The sequence below is a fragment of the Stenella coeruleoalba genome (genome assembly GCF_951394435.1).
Source record: "Stenella coeruleoalba genome assembly, chromosome: 6".
In the NCBI taxonomy this organism is placed as follows: Eukaryota; Metazoa; Chordata; class Mammalia; order Artiodactyla; family Delphinidae; genus Stenella; species Stenella coeruleoalba.
Genome location: NC_137151.1, coordinates 116,931,788 through 116,959,569, shown reverse-complemented (window position 1 = coordinate 116,959,569; position 27,782 = coordinate 116,931,788). Strand labels below are relative to the sequence as shown.

General features: G+C 34.1%; 1 protein-coding gene across 6 annotated transcripts in view; it reads right to left on the bottom strand.

The window, feature by feature from the left end:
• Positions 1-27,782, bottom strand: part of AGFG1 (ArfGAP with FG repeats 1) — a 79,621-nt gene that overhangs the window by 10,064 nt on the left and 41,775 nt on the right. For 2 of the 6 annotated variants that reach the window (XM_079924519.1, XM_079924520.1), the window contains exons 3-11: positions 26,571-26,686; positions 20,709-20,871; positions 19,515-19,668; positions 13,636-13,755; positions 11,395-11,604; positions 10,121-10,301; positions 7,591-7,670; positions 7,285-7,377; positions 563-721 (exon numbers count right to left, since the gene is read on the bottom strand). In XM_079924519.1, coding sequence (XP_079780645.1) covers positions 563-721; positions 7,285-7,377; positions 7,591-7,670; positions 10,121-10,301; positions 11,395-11,604; positions 13,636-13,755; positions 19,515-19,668; positions 20,709-20,871; positions 26,571-26,686 — 1,276 coding nt within the window. Of the gene's footprint in view, positions 1-562; positions 722-7,284; positions 7,378-7,590; positions 7,671-10,120; positions 10,302-11,394; positions 11,605-12,904; positions 12,977-13,635; positions 13,756-19,514; positions 19,669-20,708; positions 20,872-26,570; positions 26,687-27,782 lie in introns of all 6 variants that reach the window. The other 4 variants (XM_079924524.1, XM_079924521.1, XM_079924523.1 and 1 more) reach the window with 4 other exon arrangements.

Genomic DNA, 27,782 nt, shown 5'->3' with positions numbered 1-27,782 from the left:
AAACTTTAGCAAATGAGTGAAATGGGCTCCCCCCCACCAAAAAACAACAAAACCCCAAAAAAACACCCCAAAAACAAAAACTGGTCTCTAGTGAATTTTCCTGAAAACAAGTAACAAACTCCAACCACAACACAGTCACCTATTTAGAAAATGAGTTTATGTCACCAAAAAACCCCCAAAACAACAACAAAAAACGTACACAAAATGGAACAAAAACAGTTCTCCAAAACAAAACACTCTAGGTCTATAAAGTTTCCTTTTAAAATCAAGAGGCATATTAATAACACAGAAGATATAAGAAAGACACTGGAGATTCTGAGTAAGAAGAGGTACTCTTTAGTCCCTGATTTCTCCTAAACCTATAATCTGGTCACAAAAACTACGAAATCACTCAATTTTCTGTGGCCCAAATCACCAAAGGCTTTTCTATATTTGTGTAGTAAACATTCAGCAGATAATGCTACAGCATTCTCTAGGTAAGTCTTTTTGTCCAAACATTCATATTATGATACATAAAGGATACCTGCAGTGGACCTACAGCTAGCCAAATGTTAGATCTTACCATTGGGCTGTTGAGAAAAGGCTGTCTGCTGAGGGAAAGCTGCTTGGGCTGGGAAGGCAGGCTGCTGGAAGCTGCCACTAAAGCTGGTGGGGAGACTGTAGGGCGTGGGAGTCCCAAACCCCGCAGGCATGCTCATGGATGCCGTGCCGAAGGTCGCCGCTGGCAGGAGAAAAGAAAGGCTGGTCACTTACGAAGGGTAGGTTTTCGTATATATACGCATTCTCAACGTTATGAAACAGACATCATTTACCTTAAAAACAGTATGATGTATTTTAAACTCCAAAACTCCCAACAAACTTAATAGTAAGTTTTAGCTCCAGTTTAACATAATCTATATTTGTTCTCCTGAAACCAATGACCAGAATGAAACTAATAAAGCTATCATTTGAAATCACAAGAAAACTTCTCAGAGTAATTATATACAGTTAGAGTCTAAACAGCAGTCTACTTTTTAAAGTCCATCATCATGCTATTCACATGTATACTCGTATATACATTTTTAAGTTTTGTTTTGCTATATGCAGTAAAATAGTCAAACATTTAATTGTATCCAGTGAATTGTCTGCTATAATGTAATATATGTGTTCCTGGAAAAACATTTAAAACCTCTGCAAAATAATTCACTATAAATAAAACTTACAGGAGAAATGGGGTCACAGGCAGGCCACTCAAAACCTATGCAGCTTTCTAACCCAAGGCAAAAAAAAGGGGTGGGGCGGGGGGCGGTCCTAATAAAAACATTAACACAATTAAACTGAAAACATATGGACTCCCATTCCTTTTTTGGAAAGTGAAAGAGCACTGCTTTGGACAAGGGGTATAAGGAAGGTTAGGTTAGGACTGATGAGTTATAGAAACTGGGGCAGAGTACATAAAAATTGAACAGAAAGTGAAATAAGCATTCTTACAAGAGACAAAGAATGTAAGGTGAATGACACTGTGTCCAATAACTTCTCCATGGCTTGCCATGTCCAGCCACTATAACTCGATGGAATAAAGCATTCATTCACAAGTTGGGGAAATGCGTGTGTGAACTACAGCTATATATATACATGGTATGCTGCCATCACTCCCCCCATTTGCGAATTACTTATGAACTAATTCACATTATTACATTATCATATTATTATATTATTTATATAAACACACATAGTAGCAGAACAGTATATTACTTTTTGCTAGTGAAGATTCAAAATGGAACCTTCCAACTATATGTTGTAGGAAAAGCCTAAGTGAAATAAGAGCCAATAATGGTGCTTTTAATACAGAACACTAGAAATTACATACTGAAATATTTTCAGCATGATGCTATCAAAAAACATAACTCACTGAATTTCCTGATTTTAAGAAAAAATTACCAACTTGATGGCTGATTTAAGGCACAAGAAATTAATACTAAAAGTGCTACACATAATTATCTTTTATTTAAAAAAAAAACTAAAAATCATGTTACGGATGTTGCCCAACATAATTCTCATAATCCTAGTTTTTACAACAGTGCAATTCTCCGCAATGAACCTAATTAGATTTTCCAATTTTAAATATTACTTTTTATTATTGATAAGAAAAAAGGGGAACTAAGCCACTGGGAAGCAAGTGAATTAAAGAATAATAAGCACACTGCAAGGGAAACAGGAGGGTTTCAGAACAGACAACAATGCACTGACATAACTTTGACAAATCACTTTTTAAGAAAGCAGTATAAAGCAAAAGTTGGATACAGTTAAGCAAAACCAAACTCCATGGAATAATGTGGTAAAATGGTTTGGTGCATCGAAAAGGTGTGTCACTCAAAGTACTATGAATTCAAACTTAAGAAAAATAATTGAGAAAGCCATTAACATTCTAATGTTACCATGGAGGTAAGCAATATGCTTTTCAGTATTAAAACGCCACAGAAGATTTTCATGTAACTTTAAATATAATATATTCCCAATGCCACACATCCATGACCACTCCATTTTAAAACATGGAAAAAACTTAATTCCACATGCAGGGATCCAGAACACCAGCAGAAGCTTCCACAAGCAGGTAGACAAATTGCCACACAAATCTAGATATTAGTTGTGGCCACCTACCAAAATGAGCGTGAGGAAACACTTGAGAATGCATTGCTCCAGAAAGGCCTTATGGAAAGCCATAAAGAGACCAATGTCAATTAACTTATGAATAGCTACTGGCAAAATAAAAGTAAATTTGTTTCATTAAAATGTTCTAAAATTAGAATATACTGTTACAAAGTAGATAGCATAAGAATACATAATAAAGACACATCCAACAGAGTCTTTTTATTTCAACTATATTCATGACAGTAGTATTTACACTGTCTGAAATAAAGGGGAGATTAGAATACCAGAAAAACAAAATATCAAATGAAGAAACATTTAGGAAATCCATCTTTTAAACAAATAACATTTTTTTCATGTGAAGATACAATAATACCCATAAAAAGACTTTCTAGGCCTCACCACTTACATCCAAAAATGCTATTCACAGGATCATCTAAAATGATCTAGCATCTACCTTTAGCATCTAAAAATTCAAATCTAAAAAACTAAAAATAAAATAAAACTCAAATCTTGGAGAAAGCACTTGAATAATGTTTGATTGTTTTATTTATGACTCCATACATTAACTAGAAAAGCCTAATGATAACTCAAGTGAATTAAATATTATGCAGGAAAAATTATTCAATGTAGTTCATTAGAAAGGCGAGCAGCACTTTCAGTTTAAAATATGATGGCTAAAAAGAGAAAAGAAAAATACATCTTGTGCAGATCTTACCTGGCATGACTGAGGTCAGACAGGTTACATATAAATAAATGTAATTAACAGAAAACAAATTTAGGTTGTTAAGTACCAGAACCGCTGTTTTAACCATCTGGAGTGGGGTTGTTTCTAAAATATATGGCCATGCATTTTAAATTAACATACTTAACACCAACTAAATTTGGGGAAACAAGGCGACTGAGAGATTAGAGTGGTTCTGTCTCGGTTCTGTAGTTTTCTACTTACAGGATACCACAACTTCTTTAAGCCTCAGTTTCGTCATTTGCAAACAGGGGGTGGAGGGACAGGGATAGTATAATACATATCTACTTTACAAAGCTGCTGTGATTAAAAGTGCTACAGGGTAAATATCCGAGGAGTGTTATTTTTTCTTGCTAACTTAAAAAGATGTTTACAGCGTGTTCTAAATTCAACAAAAGGCTGATTGAGGGGGAAGGGTTTTGAAACAAGCTTGGTCACTTTATCTCCTTTCTTAGAGCACTTTATAAGCTCTGAGAAATCCTGCATTAATAATACTGGTTAAATTTTGTTTAACTCAGCATTTCCCATATATATTTGGGCATAGAATCCCTTTCCATGAAGCACTGATAACACCATCTCAGGATACATGTTCTACAAAATAGGCTTTGGCAAAAACTGACTTTTAGTCCACAGTGATTGTTAACCAGTATTAATTTCTGTACCTCAATCTGCAACAATGATGCCTAGTCCTGGGCTGCTATAAAAATATTTTAGACTTGTTTTAACAACTTTTTGATAATATAATTCACATATCATACAATTTGTCCACTTAAAAGGTAGAATTTAGTGTTCTTTTTTAACATTATTCACCAGGTGTACAACCATCATCACAATCTACTTTCAGAACATTTCATACCCCCCTCACTAAAAGAAATTCCATACCTATCAGCTCTCCATTTTGCCCCACCTACTTTCTATAGATTTGCCCATTCTGGACAGATTATAAATGGAATCATACATTATATGTCACTCTGTGACTAACTTCCTTTATTTAGCCTAATGTTTTCTAGGTTCATCCGTGTTGTACCACGTATCAGTACATGCCATTACTTTTTATTATCAAACAAATTCCACTGTACGGCTATACCACATTTGGTTTATTCATCCATCAGTGGATGGACACCTGGGTTGTTTCCACTTTTTGGCTATTAGGAATAATGCTGCTGTGAACATTTGTATACAAGTTTTTGTGTGGATATATGTTTCATTTACTTTCCTATGAGTGGAATGAGCGGAACCAGTGGAAACAGTGCTGGTTTAGAAGCACTCTGGGTACTAACACTAGATTAGTCATTGATTAATTTTGGACCCTTAAGGTGGGGTGGGGGGGGGGGGGAATCTTTTAAAATCATTTTTTCATTAAATGAATATTAGAAAATAAAGGTACTCATTCAGGGACAAAGGAGAGATTTAAGAGTTATAAGAGAATTTCCTAATAACCGAAAATTATATTAACTTTATTAATTAGATTTAAGGGCTCAAGTGCTCTGGAAAAAGAATGCTAATTATAGAATCCTAAAATAAAAAAGGTCTTAGGCCACATTGGCTAGTCTACTGAAGGTTTCTATATAACATGGTAAAAGAAAGCCCAAAAGCTTTGTAAATGCAGGAAAAAAGTTATTACTAAAATGTGTATTTTAAGAATGAAATACATCAGTAAAACTTTTTAAATAGTTCACATTGAACTATTATCAATACCCTCTTTCAAAAGCTACCTCAAATGGAATTTAACAATACTAATATATTTAAGAACACAAAATATTTCTAAAAAACTAATATTAATTTTGATGGTATGAAAACACTGGAAATACCTAAGCACAGTGTATTTGTCAAAGTGTTATTTATATTTCAGCTTCAGCAGAAACATGTTATATAGTTAACATTTACTTTGACTTAGTCAATTCAATAATAACCTAGTAAAGATGATCAATGTGCTAAGTCAAAATGGTTTATAAGGGGAAAAAATTTTTTACCTTGAAATAAAAATTTGTGGACACAGTAGGTTTACCTTTCAATAAATTTTGCTTAGGCTAATATTAAAATTATATCATCTGAACATACTTTGTACACTTTATATTATTTCACATCCCATGTAGAACCTTAACTTTAAAGGACTTTCATACTCCAAATAATTGGGGCGGGGGGGGGGGTGGGCCCTTAGCTCTAATAACAGAACCAGTATGGAGGTACAGTCATGAAAGGAAAATAATAGAAATGATTTACCAAGTATACACAATAATGCAAAGACCATGCATGGTGATTTCCATCATCTAATTCTCACAACATCCCTGCCAGAGAATAGTGTTCACATTTTACAGAAAAGGACAACAATAAGGTTCTGAGGAGTTACATCAACATAACCTTGGTCAAGGTATAACTTGAGTTTCCATCCTTCAGTTGTCAAATGGGGTTATAATAGCTATAAACATCTCAACGGTATCTTGCAAATAATATATCTTCCTATCACTTTTCCTCCATTCATTAAAAAAATAATATACAGAAAGCATTTTTAGGATTACCTAGCAAGTAAATCTAAAACAGCATTTGAACACAAATCTGGCTGTACCCAAAACATACGCACTTAACTTTTCTGAGCCTCAGTTACCTCAGCTGTCAAAGAGTGATTAAAACATTTATTTGATGAGAGTTAAGAGGACTAAATGAGAAAACGTAGAAAACCCTGTGTCATGAGACATTTTATAAATTCATTCCACGAAGTCAAAATAATATGCTTAGAAACAGAAATATTACATATATCACAAGTGATGTATAAATATTTTGTCCAAAACACAACAGAAATTTGAAACAATCACTGATTATGTATATTTGGATTAAAATAAACAATTTTTAAAAATCAAATTATGTGCAAAATTCAAAGTTATTAAACATCTACTGTGTGAGATATCAACAGATTATGACTGAAGACATTTATATGAAAAGGAAAGTTATGGTTCAAACTCCCAATATCACATATTCTCAAACCTTGCCAATGACAAAAAGATATGCTAGTAATTACCAATTCTAAATGGTGCAAATTTATTGTGATGTTACAAACACCTTATTCTCTCAAAATATCACATCAACAAAGGCTATAACTGAAGTTCAAAGCTTTAGTTGTAAAATTATCTAAATCTAAAAACAGAACTGACAAATTCAGTTTAATGGGTATTGGGCCATACCACATGCACCTGCTAATATTCCAAGGTACTGGCAAATAACTCTGGTGTTCAGGGTAATAAGACAAAAATCAAGGAGGTACAATACAAGAAATATGTAGCTGGCTTACACTGTGAACCAAAAAAAGGGGGAGCGATAAAGAGGATTTTTAAAAAATTATCAGAAGAGAAAATACCCAAATGTTATACCACAAATTAAACCAGTTTCCCACAACCTAAAAAAATGTGAACACCTAAAAGAAATATGTACTACAAAAAGACCTCATTATTAAGATCTCATGTTAATAATAGCCATCTATTCCTTGCAATCCCATGAAAAGGAAAAAAGCAAAAAAACTTACACATTTTTTTCTACTAAGATTGAGTTATAACCAATAATTGTGAAACCAGACCAACAAATAAGTCAGAATTACAATGTTCAAGTACCATCTCTGTCATATATTGGCTGTGGGCTTTAAGGCTTTAAGTCTCATCTCCATGCTTGGGCTTCTGCACCTGAAAAACGAAAGCTTTGAGTGGTGGGTGCTAGATAACTTCTCTGGTCCATTTTCAAATATTAAATTGAAGGATTTTATAAACTTTCAGCTACTATATGTCTTTACGGACAAAACTAATCCACTTTACAGTCACTTCAGTAAGAAAGGAACCTTATTTTCTGATGCTCTTCACATGGTGTCTTTGCAATATATACCTTTTCCAAAGCTTACTGTTCTATAATTTATATTTATTTCTTACCTGTTGCTCCTCTGGCATTGGTCTGAAATGGATTTGTAGAAGATGCCACAGAAGGACCAGCAGCAGCAACAAATGGATTTGTGGAAGGTGTAGCTTTAAAAAATTATAAAATACACTATAAAATCCTAACGCATTTGTATTCAATTATTTAAAGTATTTGTTCATATATTTCTGAAGATAGAAAACTAGAGCTTTCTGATAATAAACTGGTGCTTTGATTGTCTTCTGGTATCCCTACGAAAATGCGATACAATATGTATTAGGGTTCTTTATAAAAACCAGTATATATATACCAGAAACACGTACCTCCAAATGGAGCAGGCACGCTTGAAGCAGCAGGCTGTGTCTGTGCAGAAGCACCCACTGGCACTGTTCCAAAAACATTACTGAAAACAAGTATTGAAAGAGTTCATGTTTTGAGGGGGAAAAAAAGCAACGGTAATCTATCTACAAGGTTGCCATAAAATATGGAAACAAATAATATTGAACATATCATGTATCACATCAGTTCTCAAACTTTTAAGTCTCAGAACTCATTCACATTCTAAAAAATTATTGAGAACCCCAAAGAACTTTAAGTTGCTATATTTACCAATATATATTGTACATCAATTAAAACAAATTTAAATAATTTTATTCATTTAAAAATAACAATAAAGCCATTACATGCTAACCTAAGTAGCATTTTCATAAGTAACCATATTTTCTAAAACAAAAGGAACCTAATGAGAAGAGTAACACTGATATTTTTACAAATCTCTTTAATGGCTGGCTTAATATATGATCAATCTCTTGTGATATGTTGTTTAGGTTGATGCATATGAAGAAAAACTGGCCTCACATGGTAACATAGTTGAACAAAACAGGAGAATTTTAACACCTTTTCCAGATAACTGTGGATATTTTCCTTGACATCATACAAAAAACACCAGGGATAGTTTCCTAAAGGTTAGTTGCAATATGGAATTTGAAACCATATCAATGGACTTTTATGTAAAGTAACATCCACTAGTCTATCTTACACTTTAAATGAATCTTTTACTAACTTTATATCATTTGGAAAATAGTTGATGCAAATCTTCAAAATGTCAACATATTTCCCTATGCAAAATAAAAAAATTACAATCATGAATATCACCATCCAGCTCATCAGAAAAGTAATGGGAAGTTTAATTTTAAGCCCACGGTGGCCCCCAAATTTTCCAAAATTCTACTATTTGCTTGAGAGTATGTATTTTAAGTAGTTATTTTCCTTAAAGTGACAGACTTAAAATTTCATTTTTGAGAAAATGTCTACCAAATATCGAAATCTGAAAAACCATAGTTTGTCTATCAATCATACTTTCAAGAAAAAATGGTGTTCCATAAAACAAGTGGCTGGCTTATTCCACAACTCAAACAACCACACAAACTGATTTTACTCAAGACAGCTTTATACTTCAGTACATAGCAGAACTACCTGATGCATACCTTACTTCAACACACAGAAAATTAAGAAGACATATTTAAAGGTCAAGACTTAAATTCCTTTACTGCTTCATACAGCATATTCATAATAAAAACTGCATCAAAAATATTCCTAAGTAAAACTGAATGTGTGGTGGTAAGGAATATAATGACTATTAGATGACTATTTGTACGGCTTGGTGCCAAAGCTGTAAATCAATGCTAAGGCACCAGCAAGTTTTACCTGTCATAGTTTTTGCACCATCAAAACAAATGTCAATTACTGAAAACACAAATAACCCCTCAGAATTATTATGAATTTAGGTTTTAACCTCACAGACCTTTTGAATGGGTCTCAGGTACTTCAAACATTCCATGGGTTACACTCTGGGGGACCACTTATGATTATAATGTAATACCAATAAACCATTTCATTACATATACCTGTCTATGTTTCCAGACTTTATGACCACATTGCTATAGTCCACTATTATATATGTGTAATGTAGACAACATTAATAAAGCAAAAAATATATAAATACTCTAAATTTTATTCTTTGGATTCAATTTTTCCCATCTGCCATATAGAAAATTTGTTACTGAAGAGTGAGCCAAACTAGTTAATGTTACAATCCTACCATTTCTCTCTGGAAAAGGTGCTAAAGGGAAATAAAAAGCTACTCAGATAACAAAAAAGAAGAGACAATCTGTAGGAATGGAAAACTAAGAGATGGGTAAGACACTGTACAGGTAAGTCACCTGTACTTCTAGGTCTGCTTCCTTGACCCAAAGATGAAAAAGTCAAAACTAGAAGAGTTTTTAAAGACCGAACACTGTTAAAATGCAGTAGACTTTCTGCTGCCAAGAATTTCTTACACCCGATCTATCTGAACACAGTAACAGATATGTCTGTTTATAAATACCAGTATGACAAAAGAGATACAGAATTGGTCTTGGGTTCTGGTGCAAACATTTCTAAAACTGCTTATTTACAACTAAGGCTATAACATGCTACTTTAAGTGTTTAATCTTCATGACTGAGAACTGTACATTAAAAGCAAATAATTCTGTAAATGGAGTCTCTGCTGAGTACAATTAAATTTGTATATGACTATCCATTTCAAGATGTGTATATACTCTAAATCACATTTTAGTGTTCAAGGGAAAAAAGTAACAAAGCCTTCGATTAAATAAAAAAATAAAACTATGGCACTTAACTCAAGGATTATATTTTAATTAGAAAATTTAAACACAGTTTCCTCAAACTTACAAAAATATTCAGGAATCTTTAAGCCCCAAATGGTCATTACTTAACAGCATTATTATTCAGCGTTGCAAAAAAGTTTAAGAGATAAAACACAAAGCAGGAACACAGACTAAGACAAGCTACCTGCTAGCATTACTTGTGGAAGAATATGCATTACTGGAGGTGGCCGCGGAGCTGAAAACGCTGTCCAGTTCTGCCAGGGCTGCATACTTGTCTGAAGATGCACTTGACTGACTGGGAACTGAAACCACAGAACCAACAGGAGCTTTACCTGTGGTCCCAAACCCACTACCCTGATCACCACCTGTGAACAAACAAAAACATACTACATCAAAACTTTTAACTGATGCTTAACTTAATGCTTTCAACTTACAACCACATTTGCCATGAAACACATGTAAATTTAAAACCGATCTGGAGCTTAGCAAATAAATGGACATGATTCTAGAGTCTTATCCAATAAATAATCCAGAAAATATTGGACAAGATTAGTGCTATACATACCACTCTGATAAAGACAGCATACTGTTTCTGTAACAAAAACTAAGACCCGGTACCAATAACATGTCTAGATTACACATAAAGAAGAAATTCTCAAAGTGCTACATTAAATCTGCAAGACGGGGACATCTCATTCAAGTGAACATATACACTCATAAAATGCTTGAACTATGTGAAGAGTCTATTAATAATATCATTTTCCCAGGGTTGTTCATGAAAGAATTAGAGATAGTAGTAAGAGAAAACATTCACAGAGCACTTACGATGTGCCGGGCACTGTTCTAAATGCCTCCCATGCAATAATACATATAATACAACTTTTTAAGTTCAATGCTATTACTATTGCCCTCGTTTCGGAGGGTAGATGAGAAATCAGGCTCAGAGATTAGGATGCAGAATCCAGTCTGAAAGTAGACCCCTGCTGTTCCCCCACTACACTACGCACTTTGAGAGGCAAAAATACTAGCCTTAAGACCAAAACTAGTTATAAAAATACACTGTAAATATCTTGTTTCTTTAAATAAATACAAAAATATTAATAGAACGTAGTTCAAAACAAATATATCACAGAACCTACCAAATAATCCTCTAGTCATCTCTATTAATAGGATTTCTTGGCCCTTTATGGTCTTAGAACAATAAAGCATGGTTTCTAAGAAAAAATTAAATTTTTGTCAATTATTTTCTTTTAAATCTAGACGTTTACAAATAGTTTCTAGGCCTCCCATTGTGTAGTTATTTCAGATCCAAAATGTGCCAAATAGTCATGAACATTTAGTTTAAACTAAACATCTATACAACTAAGAAAAGCACATCCTCAGATTTTAATAAATACAACCAAATTTAGAGGACTGTTTAATATACAAATTTGTATTCATCTGTTTAAAGGTTGATACCTTGCCCGGCACTGAAGATATTGTCTAAATTAGCAAGTGCCGCATATTTGTCTGTAGTCTGTAGACCAGCTTTGTTCGCTGAAACTTTACTAACAGCTGATGCTGTTTGATGACTCTGGGAAGTATTGAAGGTTCCAAAATCAGCACTGGAGGATTTGGGGAAGTTATCAAAATGAGCAAAATTAGCATTTACTGATCCAGCACTTCCACCTGTAACAGAACAGACAGAAAACTTGAAATTGCTAGATTTTTCCCAATATCCTTTGATAAAGGTTATATGATCATTTCTTCCTAAATTAAGTGTTCTATAAACAATCCTAAATTCTTAAAATTAAAAACTGGCAAATGGCATTCAACTTTTATTATCTACACGTGACTTTCCATAATTTACAAAACTAGATTTTCAAAGGCCCTGGCAACATACAGGGCAACAAGTTTCTGTGTGTAATTTTCTATCCTGGAATGAAGAAAATAATTCACAGGAGAGCGTCTCCATGCTACCTAATTTGAAACTCAGTTACTTCATAGAACATTCAGCTATGTATACTATGACCTTTTACCAATTCTCCCTAAACAAACTCTGTAGGCAAGATGCAAAATATCTTACACTACAGAAGTTTTGTAGTTCCAACAGAGATCTGGTTGAAACAAATCCCAGGGTAGAGATTTAAAATGTTTACAATGTACTACTTTGATCCAAATTTCTTAAAAGGTGGTTTTTGAGCTTTAGACTTATTTTACTTGAAGAGCTATTACTTAATTCCACATAATAATTTAATGTACACACAACACCACAATGTCTTCAGTAAAATTATGCCCTAATATATAGCTCAAGGAAAAAATTATTACATCAACTTTATCCTGCTAAGATTTTAAAGACTGTTCTGTATTCTAGAGAACTCCCTAAGGTACTACTAAAATACTGAAACCAGTATATATTCATTCTACACTGTTGGTGCTACACTTTTGATGTTGATTCTTTATGCCTAAACATTAGTCTTAGCAATCAAGATAGTAGATAGATATAGATATTTATATATTAAAGTGAGAGCAAAGCACACTTATAGGTATTTCAGAAACAAAGGTTACACCCTATTTTTTAAAAAACCACAAACACTTTCCATCAATCAGTTTTTTATGCATTCTAAAACAAATATATTTCTTTCAGGAATTAAACTCTAGTTGTTTTCGATTAAAACTAAGTAATGTTTGTATTTAAAAGACTGTGATCTGTTACAAGGAGCTGATGAACAAAGTACATACTGAGCTTTCAAAATCTGTATGAAGAAATTTATTTCAAATTAATAAAAACTGAATTATTAAATCAACTAACTCTGTTATGGTATACTACTATGTTCTCTGAGTTTAGCAATAGTGGAGAGAGTAAAAGTGAGACTTTCTGAAGGATTATCGTTAAAAGATGATTAACATTCTATAATTGAAAAACCTAAAAAATATAGCACAAAACATACAAATTAGTAAAAGATGCCTACGTGACAACAGAACTTACTGTTGGAAGCCTGGAGAGGAAAAGCTGAAGTAAATTCACCAAAACTGCAGCTAGATGAAAGCATTCTAAATGCTGGACAGCCAGATATTACGTAAATGATGAAATTTAAAGAAAAAAAAGAAAGAAAATTGAAAGAAAAGGCTTTAAGACAATACAGAGTTAAAAGCTGAATGAAAAATAATCAGCCAAAGATCTAAACAAAGGTTCAATGAGTTTCTGAAAACAATACAGTTTATGGGAGAGTATTCAATTTTTAAAGACCAATTCCTGCACAGAAAACTATTTAAAGTTTATTAAAATGACTGTTAAATAATCTACTCAACTAATAATATTTATTTTCTGAAGCTTGTTGCCCTGAAAATTACTTAACGTTTTTAGTTCTATGGAAGCAAGCAATCAACTAGCTTCCTTTATTCAGAGCTTAAATCGTAATGTGTTTTGTGAACCTAAAAAACTTTTAGTACTTTAATACCTCTGTGCCTAAGAAATTTAGGGAAGATTCATGTGCAGGAAAAGGAAAATAGATGTGAATTAGACAAAATACTAGCGTTCAGAAAAACGAACAAAGAAAAATATAAAGATTTCAGGTTTCCCCAGAGCTTTGTAAGACAGAACTAATTTAGAACCAGATAATCACAGAATTTAAGTTTAGAGTAATGTTCCAAAACTACCTCTAGAGAGTTTTTTATTTTTTGAAGTAAACATTTAAGCATAATGCTGGAGAGCTCTACCTGTAGATTGGGGCTGAAAAGAAGAGTGGCTTGCTGTGGGGAAACCTCCAAAATTACTCGAACCACTAGACTGTCCAAATGCATCAAAGTTTGCAAAATCTGCATTTGCAGAATTCTGAGCTGTAAATGGTAAGGAACAATATATGTTAATGAATATGAAAATTATAAATGAAAAATATGATAAATGAATTTAAGAATTTTATGAAAGTTTCTATGTCTCACAACTTACTTTAAAGAAAACTCATTTAGAAATCAGATTTTAAATTCTACCAGTGTTTATTTCACCCAACTTCAAGCAATTTATTAAAGGGTATCCAGGAATTTCCAAAAACGCTTTGTACAATGATAAATTTGTACACAATAGCCTTTGAGTGACCTCAGGAATAGTAAAGTGCCTCTATTAAAGGAAACTCTGAATTAAGAGCACTAAATATTTAGTTACAGTAAAGCAGACAGAGATGCAGGATACATGATACATTTGGAAAATTCAGATTTAAAATAGTGATAAGTGATTCATCAGTTATGTGAACCTAAAATAATGATACAAAGATGGCTTAATTACATTAAATCTTTTGGTTGCTTTTTGAGTTTACAACGATGTCACACCATAGCATATTTAAAAAAAGAAAACTCGAGTGTATAAAAAGAAGGACATGATCACCAAATACATTGAAGATACTCATATTTTATTAGGAGGCTGCCATTTTAAAACACATATTAAAACTTAAGAAATGATAAAAACGTAAAAATCATAGCATAAATGCACCTCATACCCAGTGAAAAAGACCAACTGGTATTTCCCAACTGGTCACCAACCTAAGAGCAAAACTCCAGGCTTCCCTAAAGTTAAAATATGTAAGTAAAACGAAATAACTCAAAAGACTTTTTTTAAGGCAAAACAGATGCTGGATAAGATTTTTATAGAGGGTAAGATAAGAATAAGAAGTGGTTGGTATGCAGGAAAGGGAATGCTAAGTGGTAAGAACAAAAAGCACGTCCAAAAGATGGAGAAAGATTATAATATGTCACCAACAAAGTGAGTGAGCCACTTAAATCCTCTGCAGGCAATTCTACTTCTAGGTAGTTTTTGTAAAGAGATAATATTGCAAATGAGCATGGCTGAATCTAACAGCTAAACAATGTGTTTTTTATAATAATGAAAAACTTAGAAACTCAAATGGCCGACGAGAGATCACTTAAATATATTATGGAACGTCATACAATGGAATATAATGCAGCCATTTAAAAAATTCATGTAAAAGAATATTTAGCCCGATACAAAAATACTTACAGCTAAGTAAGTAAGATAAATAGGTTAATAAATTCCAGATACATTTTCATCTGCTAATTTCATTAAACATGGCATCATGTGCATAGAAAATCTGCATTTTAGTTAAATCAAAGTAGTGAGATTTCAGGTAGGTATCATTTCCTTCTTTGTTTGCCTGAGTTCGCTAAGCTTTTTCAATGAATATGTACTCTACTTGTAAACAAACCAAAAGAAGTCACTAAGCAAAAAAATTTTCCATTAACAAAGTAAAACATTATTCTAGGAAGAAAATCAGGAAAACTTAACAGTATTTCATGTAATTGCTGTTTTATCTATCTAAATGGATATGACGGGGGCGGGAGAGGAATGTACCTAGAGTAACCCCCTTTTCCTACACACATGTACCACTTCCCTTCTAGTGTCTTCACACCTACCACTTCTGACAAGTGGAGTGCTATCCCCACATGTCACTGCTCACACTGCGTTCTTGAAAACCTTTTTGAAACACATCTGACCTGGCCCTTAAGCACTACACACTAGAACCTAAATTAAAAGGCTGCTTAACAATATTGCTTAACAATATAAATTCTGTATTCTGGACTCCCTACAATATTTTGTCTGTTTTTACTTAATATGATAAAATTCAACTTTTTTACAGGCTGAAATTTTACTTTCCCCAAAAGAAATATAATGGAAGAAATACTAATAGATAAATAATAAATTTTAAAAATAAATTTCCTAAAAAATATTTTGAAAGGAATATCTATACCAGTTTAAATATAAGTTTAAATAGTTACCATTTAGCATTGCTGAGAACACCAGTAAAAAAGTACAGTTTAGTGAAAAGGGAATCTAAGATAAGAATCAGGGAACTCCATCCTAACATAAGTAACTGTAAACCATTGGACAAGTCCCTCAATTGTTCTGGCTCTACCAGTATTCTCACTAACAAAATGAGAAGATTTGCTAGATGGTCTCTACTAGCAAAACCAACAAACACTATAATTCTACAACTTATGAAACAACAGAAATAAATGTCTTAAGAGCTTTGAAATACTAAGCCAAAGAGAAGAAAATTCTACTAAAAGACAAAATAAGTTTATTAAGGCCAAAATAGGTAATAAATAGATAATATAACTATAAACCAAATGAATAGAGAACACGATATAGGAAATTCTCAAATTTAGAGTGGATTATATTCCAAAATGCAAGTTTCCAAGTTTTTTGAACACTTAGCTGTACAGTTGAGAACAACAAATGAAACATCTGTCCCTTGTAGAAACAAGAATTGGTCCCTAAGCTAGTTTGTGGCTTATAACCTCGAACATATGTGTAGCATATAATAATACATATTCTACATGTAACTTGTATTTAGAACATCATATGGGAAAATTTTACATTTAACATGTTTCAAACAACATCAGGGGAAAAAAATCAGTTCAATGCAGGCTTCCCTGGTGGCACAGTGGTTGAGAGTCTGCCTGCAAATGCAGGGGACACGGGTTCGAGCCCTGGTCTGGGAGGATCCCACATGCCGCGGAGCAACTGGGCCCGTGAGCCACAACTACTGAGCCTGCGTGTCTGGAGCCTGTGCTCCGCAATAAGAAAGGCCGCGATAGTGAGTGGCCACCGCTTGCCACAACTAGAGAAAGCCCTCGCGCAGATACGAAGACCCAACACAGCAAAAATAAATTAATTAATTAATAAACTCCTACCCCCAACATCTTCTTTAAAAAAAAAATCAGTTCAATGCAATCCATTTTGTTGGGCAAGCCTATTTTATCACATTTATATTTTCCCAATGATTTCCCACCAGAGCACCAAACACACTCATCAAATACCTATTCACTATAGCAAGACAGGGTTTTGTAATACTTCTATCCGTTTTTATTTGTAGACACTGAATCTACTGTCTTCAACAACTGATTATAGTAACTTTTTAAATCTGTAAAGGGTTGCGGAATGAAACTGATAAACACAACTTCGGAAATTAAACACTAATAAATTCAGTAAACAAAAATTACTATCTGGAACCTCAAACAATCTCTACACAAAGAAATCCAAACTAAAAAGAATGTGACAAAATAATAAAGATGCTTTTTACACAGTCTTATTCAAAAAGTACAAAGGAGTCAACTCAGAATTTAGAATTTAAGGCACCAAGTTAATGAGCCTGAATCTTGCCAAGAGTTGTCTTTACTCTTCGGTGAGCAACAGATACTCATGAGAAAGGAAAAAAAAAATGTAGAGGCCAGAGGATGGAAACAGGCAACCCTCATCAAATTCAGCTGACAAACAGACTTTGTTTCACCTATATGATAGTTTATTTTCATTAATTCCTAACATTTAAAAAGAGAGCATTTCACATTACATAACAAGTTTTCATACTTCTCTTAAAAGAAAATCGGTGTATTTAGTAATCCTGAGCCTGTATTTTCATGTGGCAACAGGAGATTATAGACCATCCCCCTTTGAAAGGGGCACTGCATTATATTATTCATTTGTGTTAACTGGGTGGCAAGGCAATTGAGTTTGACATCCCTCATATAAGGTGTGGCCAAAATCAATTACAGTTTACAGTTCACAGGTTTTGTGATACGTATTACCAAGCAAAATAACTATTACATGCTGTAGTAAATTATGTTTCTAACTGCATGCCTATTTCTGTAGAAGATGACTTTTCCTGAACATAATACTGACCCCACCACTGACACATATCCACACACACACCAACTCAGCCAGAATGTTCAAATAAAGAAGGGTAAAGACTTCTGGCTTTTAACCCACTGAACTATCTGCAAAAGAACAGTTTTCCCTTTAAAACAATGCCGGCCAGATTGGCGTATCTGAATAATTACTGTTTGCTATTAAAAGTTCCATTTGTCACATCAATGTGTACAGGAGAAAATTTTCACCTAATGTATTTTTTTTTTTAAATGATAAGTTCAGGGTAAAAACTCAGCTATCAATGACTTTGTATCTATGAACCATGTATGGAAAAGTAAAAATTCAGAGTGCTTGCAAAGGCTCTGGAAAAAGACATTTCAGATTGAACTGTGACACCAATTTAAAACTTACTTAAGGTAAAATGTGAAAGATGGCATCAACTATACTAGAAGGGAAAATAAATGAGTAATTTTATTAGCTTGTTCTTGCAATATCCATATATATTTTATGCTCCTGGGATCAATCAAATGAAGTAAGAAAAGAGTGATCTGAGTAGTCATCTGTAAATACAAAAGAACTTCAGGCTAAAAAACTATTACTCTCAGGCAACCTGAACTAATCTACATGGTTATTCAACTACTTCCTCACAGACACATCTGTCCTACCATTTCTGCCATATGTGGAAAAGAGACAAAATAGTTAAGATTTACTATCTTCTATCAATCTGATAAAATCATACATTTCTCTCTCTCTTAACATTTTCTACAATTAAATAATGACAATTATTTTCAAAAAGCATTTTAAGGGAGTTATTAAAAGTATGAGGGTAATCACGGTACAAATTAGTCTGTGGAGCTGCACTGTCTTGTCTATTTTTGGCTAATATGATTACACAGAAAAGTGTAACATCAATTCCCTGACTTGCAAATATTCACAAATTGCGTTTAGAGACAAAAACACAAAACAAAAACACACATACACACACACAAGGGAAACATGAAATAAGTCATGAAATAAGCTGAAAATTTACAAAAGAGTTTGGCAGTTACGTTACCATCATTTCAAATTACATTTCCATAAACCTAAACCTGAGATAAATGCAGAATACTCATAAATTACAGAAGGTTCACTCTCTATTCACTGAGTCTTCCACCACCAACTCTTTTGGCCACCATTCGAAAACCAAGAGGGGGGACAGAAGCTAGGGCTCCTGTCTGCTCAGAGAGGGAACTGGCTTCCCACCTAGAGTATGAAGGGAAGAGTCTCCTCAGCCTCCTTCTGGACTTCTGGGCTCAGCCAATGTAAAGCAGATGGAAACCTACCACAGCCCTAACAGCGCGAGCCTCCCGATTTCTTACCCTTCTCAGTACAATCTCTCCTGAAAGAAATTCTCATCCTAGAATCCCTTTTGAAAAGCAAACACACACACACACACAAACATACATAAATCACACCACAACTTCCTTCTGTAGCATATTCTTAGAAAATGTTTCCACTGGTATTTAAAACAAAAAATTCCTTCAATGCTTGATAGAAATAAATGTGGCTGAAGAGCAGGTTTTCTATAATTTTCCAAACTATCTCAAAAGGCACATTTCTGGATGCATATATACATGACATACTTTGTACCATTATTATCCAACTATAAGCCAGGACGTGAAATTGAAAGGAAAAAAAATAAGTGGGATAGCATCACAATTTCATAGGTGAATAAAAGAAGGTAAAATAAATCCCAAAGTACTAATAGTCAATTCAGTAAGCACTGGCTTCAGTTATGCTTAAAAAACAGTGAAATATATATATGCAAAAAACAGAAAGCAAAGTTTCAAATTATCAAATAAAACTGCTTCAAAATGACCAAATCAATTCTTAAATTAGTGTACAATATTTAATTTGATGATTATTCAATCACTCTGGCAAAAGCTGCTGGGAAAAAACTTACCTGCATGACTGTTGAAATGTGCAAAGTTTGCAAAATTGGCTGTAGCTGTTGACTGAGGTGCTGGAGCAGCAAAGATGTCTGAGCCAAGATCACTTAAAAGGTCAAACTGCTTCTTTTCCTGCTGCTGCCCTTGAGAGCGACCTACAACAGGAGACTATAAACCACATATTAACTATAAAGAGCTTCCAGTCAGATCTGCTGAATTTTTATACCACTACTTCCAATTCACCAAGCTTAAAACACAGTTTAAAGATTACATAATCTTCCATTTGTAGAGTTTTGAGTTCTTTGATGTTTTTTGAAAAGCACAAATTTTCAACATCTATTCCCACATTATCTTTCAATGTTAAGTACAGAGTCAAAAGCAATGAAATATAATTACAACAGTTGTTACACCTCATGACACGAGACAGACTTACTGCTAAGACAGTATGATGATAAGGCTTTCATAGAACAAATCTTTTATCCATGGGAAGAGTTACAATATACTGACTTTACCCTTCTCTTCATTTTCTACTCAGACCTTTGATGAAAGTGGAGCAACTTATCTAGATGCCCTAGTATGTGCATTATTTTAAAAGGTGGAATTTAATTCAAATAGTACCATGCCTCAGAATCATTCTTGTGTAGGACAGACATTATAATGCCACACAGTAACAGATCTGTCACAGCTCGCTGACTATCATGAAGTACAGAAGCATAAACTCTAGACACCAACTGCTGAAAAGACTTCAGTTTTTTAGAATATGCTATGTAATGCAAAGCCACCTGCGTTTCAACGATAAACATGCTTCACAATCAGGATGGAGAAAAAATTCTATGCTTGAGAAATCCTTTCCTGTAAAAGAATATCACAGAGGCCATACTGTTCTAACTCTGATGGTCACCACAGATTCATGTTTTACCACTGCATGTTATATGATACGTATGATACATATATGTTGATAGATAGCTATAACAATGTTCCTGTACAGCTTTACAAACTCGTATTCACAATAGCATTCGCAATAGCAAAAAGAACAAACATAGACACATTCCAACCACTTAACCAAGTATCTTTTAATGTATTATAAACCATTAGGACACAATGCTACTGGTATATAAGGTTATGCAACTGTCTTAATGAATTCCCAAATTCATGGTACTCAATCCTCCTTAAGTAGAAGCCTCTACAAAGATTTAAAAACTACTCACCTGACTAGGTGTGCCCTTATTTAAATGCAGTGCTGGTGCTGAATCTCCTAAAAGAGATTTCAGTGGTTTGACCTCAGGTGTGCTGCTTGTGCTACTGGCAGAGGACCCTGAAATAGATGCATGAACTGATGCCACCACTTTGGCTTGTTCTGGTGGGACATACCTAAAACATACGAAAAGTTAAACAGGCAGTTAACTAAGGAAGATGTACGGAACACTAAGCTCAAAATGATAAGCTTAATTCTAATTTGTACAAGACTGTTTTGATATTAATCTTATTTCAAAACCGTCTTAGAACTGATAGCTTAAGACTACACTTAATTAAAATATTCAGAGAAAGGGTAATAAAGACTAACCACAAAACTTGTTTCGATTATTTACTTACAGTTTTTCTAATAAATACAATATATTAAATAACTGCTTTTTTAAAAAAAGAGGACTCGTAGTTAATCATGATGATAGTTAATAACTCTAATTTTTAAAAACCAAAGTATCGTATGCTCATAAATAACGTTTGAAAACAGAGAAGGAAGGAGAAACATTTATTATATTACACTTAGTAGCCCAAAATATAAAGGTCTATTACAAATCTATAAGATTAACAACACAATTTTTAAATGGACAGAAGCAATTCACCAAGGGAGACAAAGAAATGAAAATACTTGTAACCGAATAAAAATGTAAATTAAAATGACATTCGCATTTGATCTGAGTATAAACTTTACAAACTGTGTTACTCTCTATTAAAATACATAAATAGGTATACTCTGTGCCCCAGAAGTGCCATTTCTAGTAACTTATCCTTAGGAAATAATTGACTAACTGTACACACATAAATGTATACGTAGGTTATCACAGCACTCCTTAAAATTTTAAAAATTGGACAATAAACCAAAATCCACCAGGAGAAAAATGCTTAAAAGGATTATACTAACATCTATATGATAGAATAATACATAGCTACTCTGTCTTGACATGCAAAGATGTCCATAAGACTTTACAGGTCTTTCACGTTTGATCTCAGTCATGTAAGAATTCACAGGATCAAGGGAGTAAAGGAAGGAAAGAGAGGTAGTTAAGAATATAATGCCCAAATATTGGCAACGCTAATCTCCAGAGCTGGGATTATGTGAGAGCTTTTGCTCTCTGTATTTCTGGGGTTTGTTCTACCTACCCTCCTTCCCCATATTACACAGGTGGGAGAAGTAGAAAAACAGAGCTTTTCTACTCTGTTCCAGAATCTGAGTTCAAATCCCAACTCCATCACTCAATAGCTATGAAACATAGGGCAAACTACTTCAACTCTCTGTGCATCCAAATTTTCTTCTAAAACACTGACATATGGTTGTTATGAGGTATAAACAAGTTAACATTTATGAAGTACTTAGAACAGTTTTCTGGTACAGGTGTTAGCTACACAAGTGTTGGCAATTATCAAATTATATAATAATCACGAACAATAAAACTGCTTTGTTTTTTCCAGTATATGGGAGAAAACAGGAAGTCACACTTTCCCATAATTTGGCCTATCAGTGATAATGCCAATTTCTGAGTATAGCCAAGTCTTATTAACGGATAAAATCAGATAATAGTCTTTGGCTCAAAGGCTTGCTTAACTAAAAGTAAAACAGCTAAGTATGTATAGCATAGGAATTGAGTCTGAAAACTGGTTAAAAGAACAATTTCAAAATCCCTTTAGATGACAGCAACAGTCTCAATGTTCTAAGTGCAGTTGCCCAGTGAGGCTTTTTAGGGAGAGTGCATTTGGATAGTGCTTATGCCCTGTTAAAAACCCACTGCCCCACTCCAGTGACACGTCACAGGTATGCAGGTATGCAGGAGTGTGAGTTTAAAATGCACAGGTCCCAGCCTAGCTGAATGTTGGTCACTCCCTCTCCCCTACCCAACAACTGAAGTTTTGGGTATTTCTCTTATTAACTAGCCTTATTTGTATTGTATTTCTCTTATTAACTATTTCTCTTATTTATTAACTATTTCTCTTATTCTCTTATTAACTATCCTGTTTCTCAGGACAGAAAAGATAACACAAATTATAATTATTTGAGGTTTACAATTATTTGCTTACTGTTTGAATGAATTATTTTTATTTTGTTATTATTATTAATGTGGGGGGGGTTCCTGGTTTTAATTCTATAAACCTTATTCACACACACTTTTCTCTTAGTAGTTGAAGCTAAACTATTTGAAATCCCAGCTAAGTCCTATTCAAACTAACTCTGAGCTGGTAAAAGTAAAACTGTTGGGAAAATCAAAAATTAGGCCAAGGCTATCAAGCAGAAATGTCTTAACTACAGGAAAGGGTCTAGGAAAAGGTCTAAGAAATTAAGAACTAAAATGATAAAAAGATAATTATACACTTCATTTTAAGAGAATCATTTATGGCACCATGTTTTTACTATCACTGCATCTTCTAAGTTTTTTCTTTCCTGAACTAAAATCTCACTAGTATGTTTTCTTCTACATTCATACTTAATGTTTCTAGTAATGCTGAATATATAGCCCTGGCAAAAATTAGTCTCCTCTAGGGAATACAAAGTTCACAGAACATACAAATCAGAGCCACTTCTTTCTACCATGCTCACTTGATGTAGGTAGAGATATCTCACTCATAACCATGGCAAGTATTCCCTCAACCAAAACAAGCTCTTGAAGATATCCTCTGGGTTCAAATACAGCTCCTCAGGGAAACAAGAGGCCATGTACTTCCTCATTACCTATTCCTTCTATTTGTGACTCTCTCTCTCATCTTCTTAACGTCCCAAGAAGGAAAATATACACTACTGAATACGGATAAAGAAACAACCAAGAATTCATCACTGAGTTTCAGTAAACTGACTTAAATTGTACTCATACAGGTAAAAATGAAGAGCTCAAAGTAACTGAACACTACTAGTTCTATGAATATACCCCCTGCTCTGCTTTAAAAGGCTTACTAGCCAATACATACCTGTCTTAATTCCTTTTTAAAAATTAACATCTGACAGATTTAGTTAAAAAGGTATAAAATCTTCCTTCTTAAACAGGTAGAGTAAAATGACTTCTTGGTTGGGCAGTGAGTGATATTTTGAGCAAAGAATTACTACAACATGCAATTAAGTGAATGAATAGATTGCTTCATGAGTGTTTTAGCATAGTGCCTAGTATATAAAAGATAGTAAATAAACACTTGCTAAATGAAGGAAGATTTCCGCCCCCCTCAGTGGAGCTGGCAGAACATACACATTTATTAATTTTGCTCTTACATGGATGCAGTTCGTGGTGCCCAAAAAAATTACAATATTAAATCAAAGATCACTGATTACAGATCACTGATTACAAAACACCATGACAGATATATAAATAATGGAAAAGTTTGAAGTATCTGAAGAATTTCCAAAGTGTGACAGAGAGAAATGAAGTGAGCAAATGCTACTGGAGAAACAGCACTAAGAGACTTGCTCAGTGCAGGGCTGCCATAACCTGCAATTTGTAAAAGAAAATCTGTGAAGTACGATAAAGTGAAGCACAGTAAAATGAGATATGCCTGTATATTGCACTTCTGTCATTCCCAGAATTGTGCCTGTGTCCCTTTTCAACCAATCTTTCCCCATTCGCCAACTGAAAAACATTTGAGTTATTCCCACTTTTTTTTTTTACATCTTTATTGGAGTATAATTGCTTTACAATGGTGTGTTAGTTTCTGCTTTATAACGAAAGTGAATCAGTTATACATATACATATGTTCCCATATCTCTTTCCTGTTGCGTCTCCCTCCCTCCCACCCTCCCTATCCCACCCCTCTAGGTGGTCACAAAGCACCGAGCTGATCTCCCTGTGCTATGTGGCTGCTTCCCACTAGCTATCTATTTTACATTTAGTATATATGTCCATGCCACTCTCTCACTTTGTCACAGCTTACTCTTCCCCCTCCCCATATCCTCAAGTCCATTCTCTAGTAGGTCTTTGTCTTTACTCCTGTCTTACCCCTAGGTTCTTCATGACATTTTTTTTTCTTAGATTCCATATATATGTGTTAGCATACGGTATTTGTCTTTGTCTTTCTGACTTACTTCACTCTGTATGACAGACTCTAGGTCCATCCACCTCACTACAAATAACTCAATTTCGCTTCTTTTTATGGCTGAGTAATATTCCATTGTATATATGTGCCACATCTTTATCCATTCATCCGATGACGGACACTTAGGTTGTTTCCATCTCCTGGCTATTGTAAATAGAGCTGCAATGAACATTTTGGTACATGTCTCTTTTTGAATTATGGTTTTCTCAGGGTATATGCCCAGTAGTGGGATGGTAGTTCTATTTTTAGTTTTTTAAGGAACCTCCATACTCTTCTCCATAGTGGCTGTACCAATTCACATTCCCACCAGCAGTGCTAAAGGGTTCCCTTTTTTCCACACCCTCTCCAGCATTTATTGTTTGTAGATTTTTTGATGATGGCCATTCTGACCGGTGTGAGATGATATCTCACTGTAGTTTTGATTTGCATTTCTCTAATGATTAATGATGTTGAGCATTCTTTCATGTGTTTGTTGGCAGTCTGTATATCCTCTTTGGAGAAATGTCTATTTAGGTCTTCTGCCCATTTTTGAATTGGGATGTTTGTTGTTTTGTTATTGAGCTGCATGAGCTGCTTGTAAATTTTGGAGATTAATCCTTTGTCAGTTGCTTCCTTTGCAAATATTTTCTCCAATTCTGAGGGTCGTCTTTTGGTCTTGTTTATGGTTTCCTTTGCTGTGCAAAAGCTTTGAAGTTTCATTAGGTCCCATTTATTTTTGTTTTTATTTCCATTTCTCTAGGAGGTGGGTCAAAAAGGATCTTGCTCTGATTTATGTCATAGAGTGTTCTGCCTATGTTTTCCTCTAAGAGTTTGATAGTTTCTGGCCTTAAATTTAGGTCTTTAATCCATTTTGAGCTTATTTTTGTGTATGGTGTTAGGGAGTGTTCTAATCTTATACTTTTACATGTACCTGTCCAGTTTTCCCAGCACCACTTATTGAAGAGGCTGTCCTTTCTCCACTGTACATTCCTGCCTCCTTTATCAAAGATAAGGTGACCATACGTGTGTGGGTTTATCTCTGGGCTTTCTATCCTGTTCCATTGATCTATCTTTCTGTTTTTGTGCCAGTATCATGCTGTCTTGATTACTGTAGCTTTGTAGTATAGTCTGAAGTCTGGGAAGCCTGATTCCTCCAGCTCCGTTTTGCGTTCTCAAGATTGCTTTGGCTATTCAGGGTCTTTTGTGTTTCCATACAAATTGTGAAATTTTTTGTTCTAGTTCTGTGAAAAATGCCAGTGGTAATTTGATAGGGATTGCACTGACTCTGTAGATTGCTTTGGGTAGTAGAGTCATTTTCACAATGTTGATTCTTCCAATCCAAGAACATGGTATATCTCTCCATCTATTTGTATCATCTTTAATTTCTTTCATCAGTGTCTTATAATTTTCTGCATACAGGTCTTTTGTCTCCTTAGGTAGGTGAAGGAAGATTTTAAGAAAGGAGGCTTTATAAGACTAAAATGTCTAGAGAAGCTAACAGGGATAGAGATGGTTTATAAGGAAGAATCCCTAACTTCCCCCAAAAGGGTAGGAGACCTGGTGATAAGAAACAGGCTACTGCTAGGCACAGATGAGTTAAGATAAAGCAGAAGTAAAGGTCTGTGGAAACCAAATTCAATAAAAAGCCAAAGTATAATGAGTATCTACCTATTTCCTTATTCCCTATCTACCTACCTACCTACTTATTTCCTTCCTCCTTCCTTCCTTCCTCTTATACTAATCTTACCCATAATTAATGTGATTTGGGGAGGCTTTGCTCTAAATACAAACTATTCACTCACCATCTTTTCTTTTCATATTTTTCTTGTAGGAACTCTTTCACTTTTTGTGGATCCCTGAAGTCTGGAATTGCTGAAGATCTATCATCAAATAATCCTAGCCAAATCTGTTTACAGACCTTTGGAAAGAATTAAAAAAACAAAAGTGTTAAATTCGACATCTTAACTTAATGAAATTTTAAGATAATTAAGATTCTCTCAGAAAGATAACCTACTTAATTTTAATAATATTGCTTTCAATGAGGATATTTATCACAATGATCAATGAAGAAGCAACAAATGAAGGAACTAAATTTATTTTAATGTTACATAATGCAGTAAAATCTTATCAACAGTATCACAAAGAACAGCTCCTCACAGGGAAACAAACAGTGAAATGGCATTTAAGAGGACCTCAGATTGTTTGGTCTTAAAATAATCATACACTGTAAACAATCAGCAAAGTCATGTAACCTTTATGAACCTCAGTTCCTTCACCCCGTAAAACAAAGGAATTAGACCAGTGAGTGGCAATTTCCTGAATCCTTGACAAGTTTAAAAATCAACCAAAAAGAATAAATAAAAAGTACTAGAATCATAAGTAATTTGCTATTAAAGTATAACAAAACACAAATACAAGGCAGATACAACTCTAGCTTTATAATTACCTCCTATGCTTTTTTTCCTTAATGGCTAAAAAATGAGAATCTGAAATTTAAGTTTTCAATAAAATCAAAGAAATGAAATGATGCAGAACTCAAATAAGACACAAAACATAAAGAGAAGTATAAAGAAAACATTTATAAGGTGGGCTTCATCAAAATTTACAACTGTTGCTCTTCAAAACATTTAAATGAAAAGGCAAGCCATCAACTGAAAAAAGGTAGTTACAAAATGTATAAAACCTTGAATTCTTAAAACTCAGTGATAAAACAGACCCCAAATCAGTATTTTTTTTAAAAGACTGGGCAGAAAAGTTGGCCACTTCACCAAAGAAGGTATACAAATGGCAAATAAGCATCCCAACATCATTAGTCATGTAGAAAATGCAAATTTAAAAAACACAGACCCCACTACACAGACACCCATACATACCACTAGAATGGCCAAAAACAAAAAGACTAAAGAAAGGCAAAGCAAGGCTTTTTTCATGAACTATGTTAATCAAAAATGCAATGGAGGGCTTCCCTGGTGGCGCAGTGGTTGAGAGTCTGCCTGCCAATGCAGGGGACACGG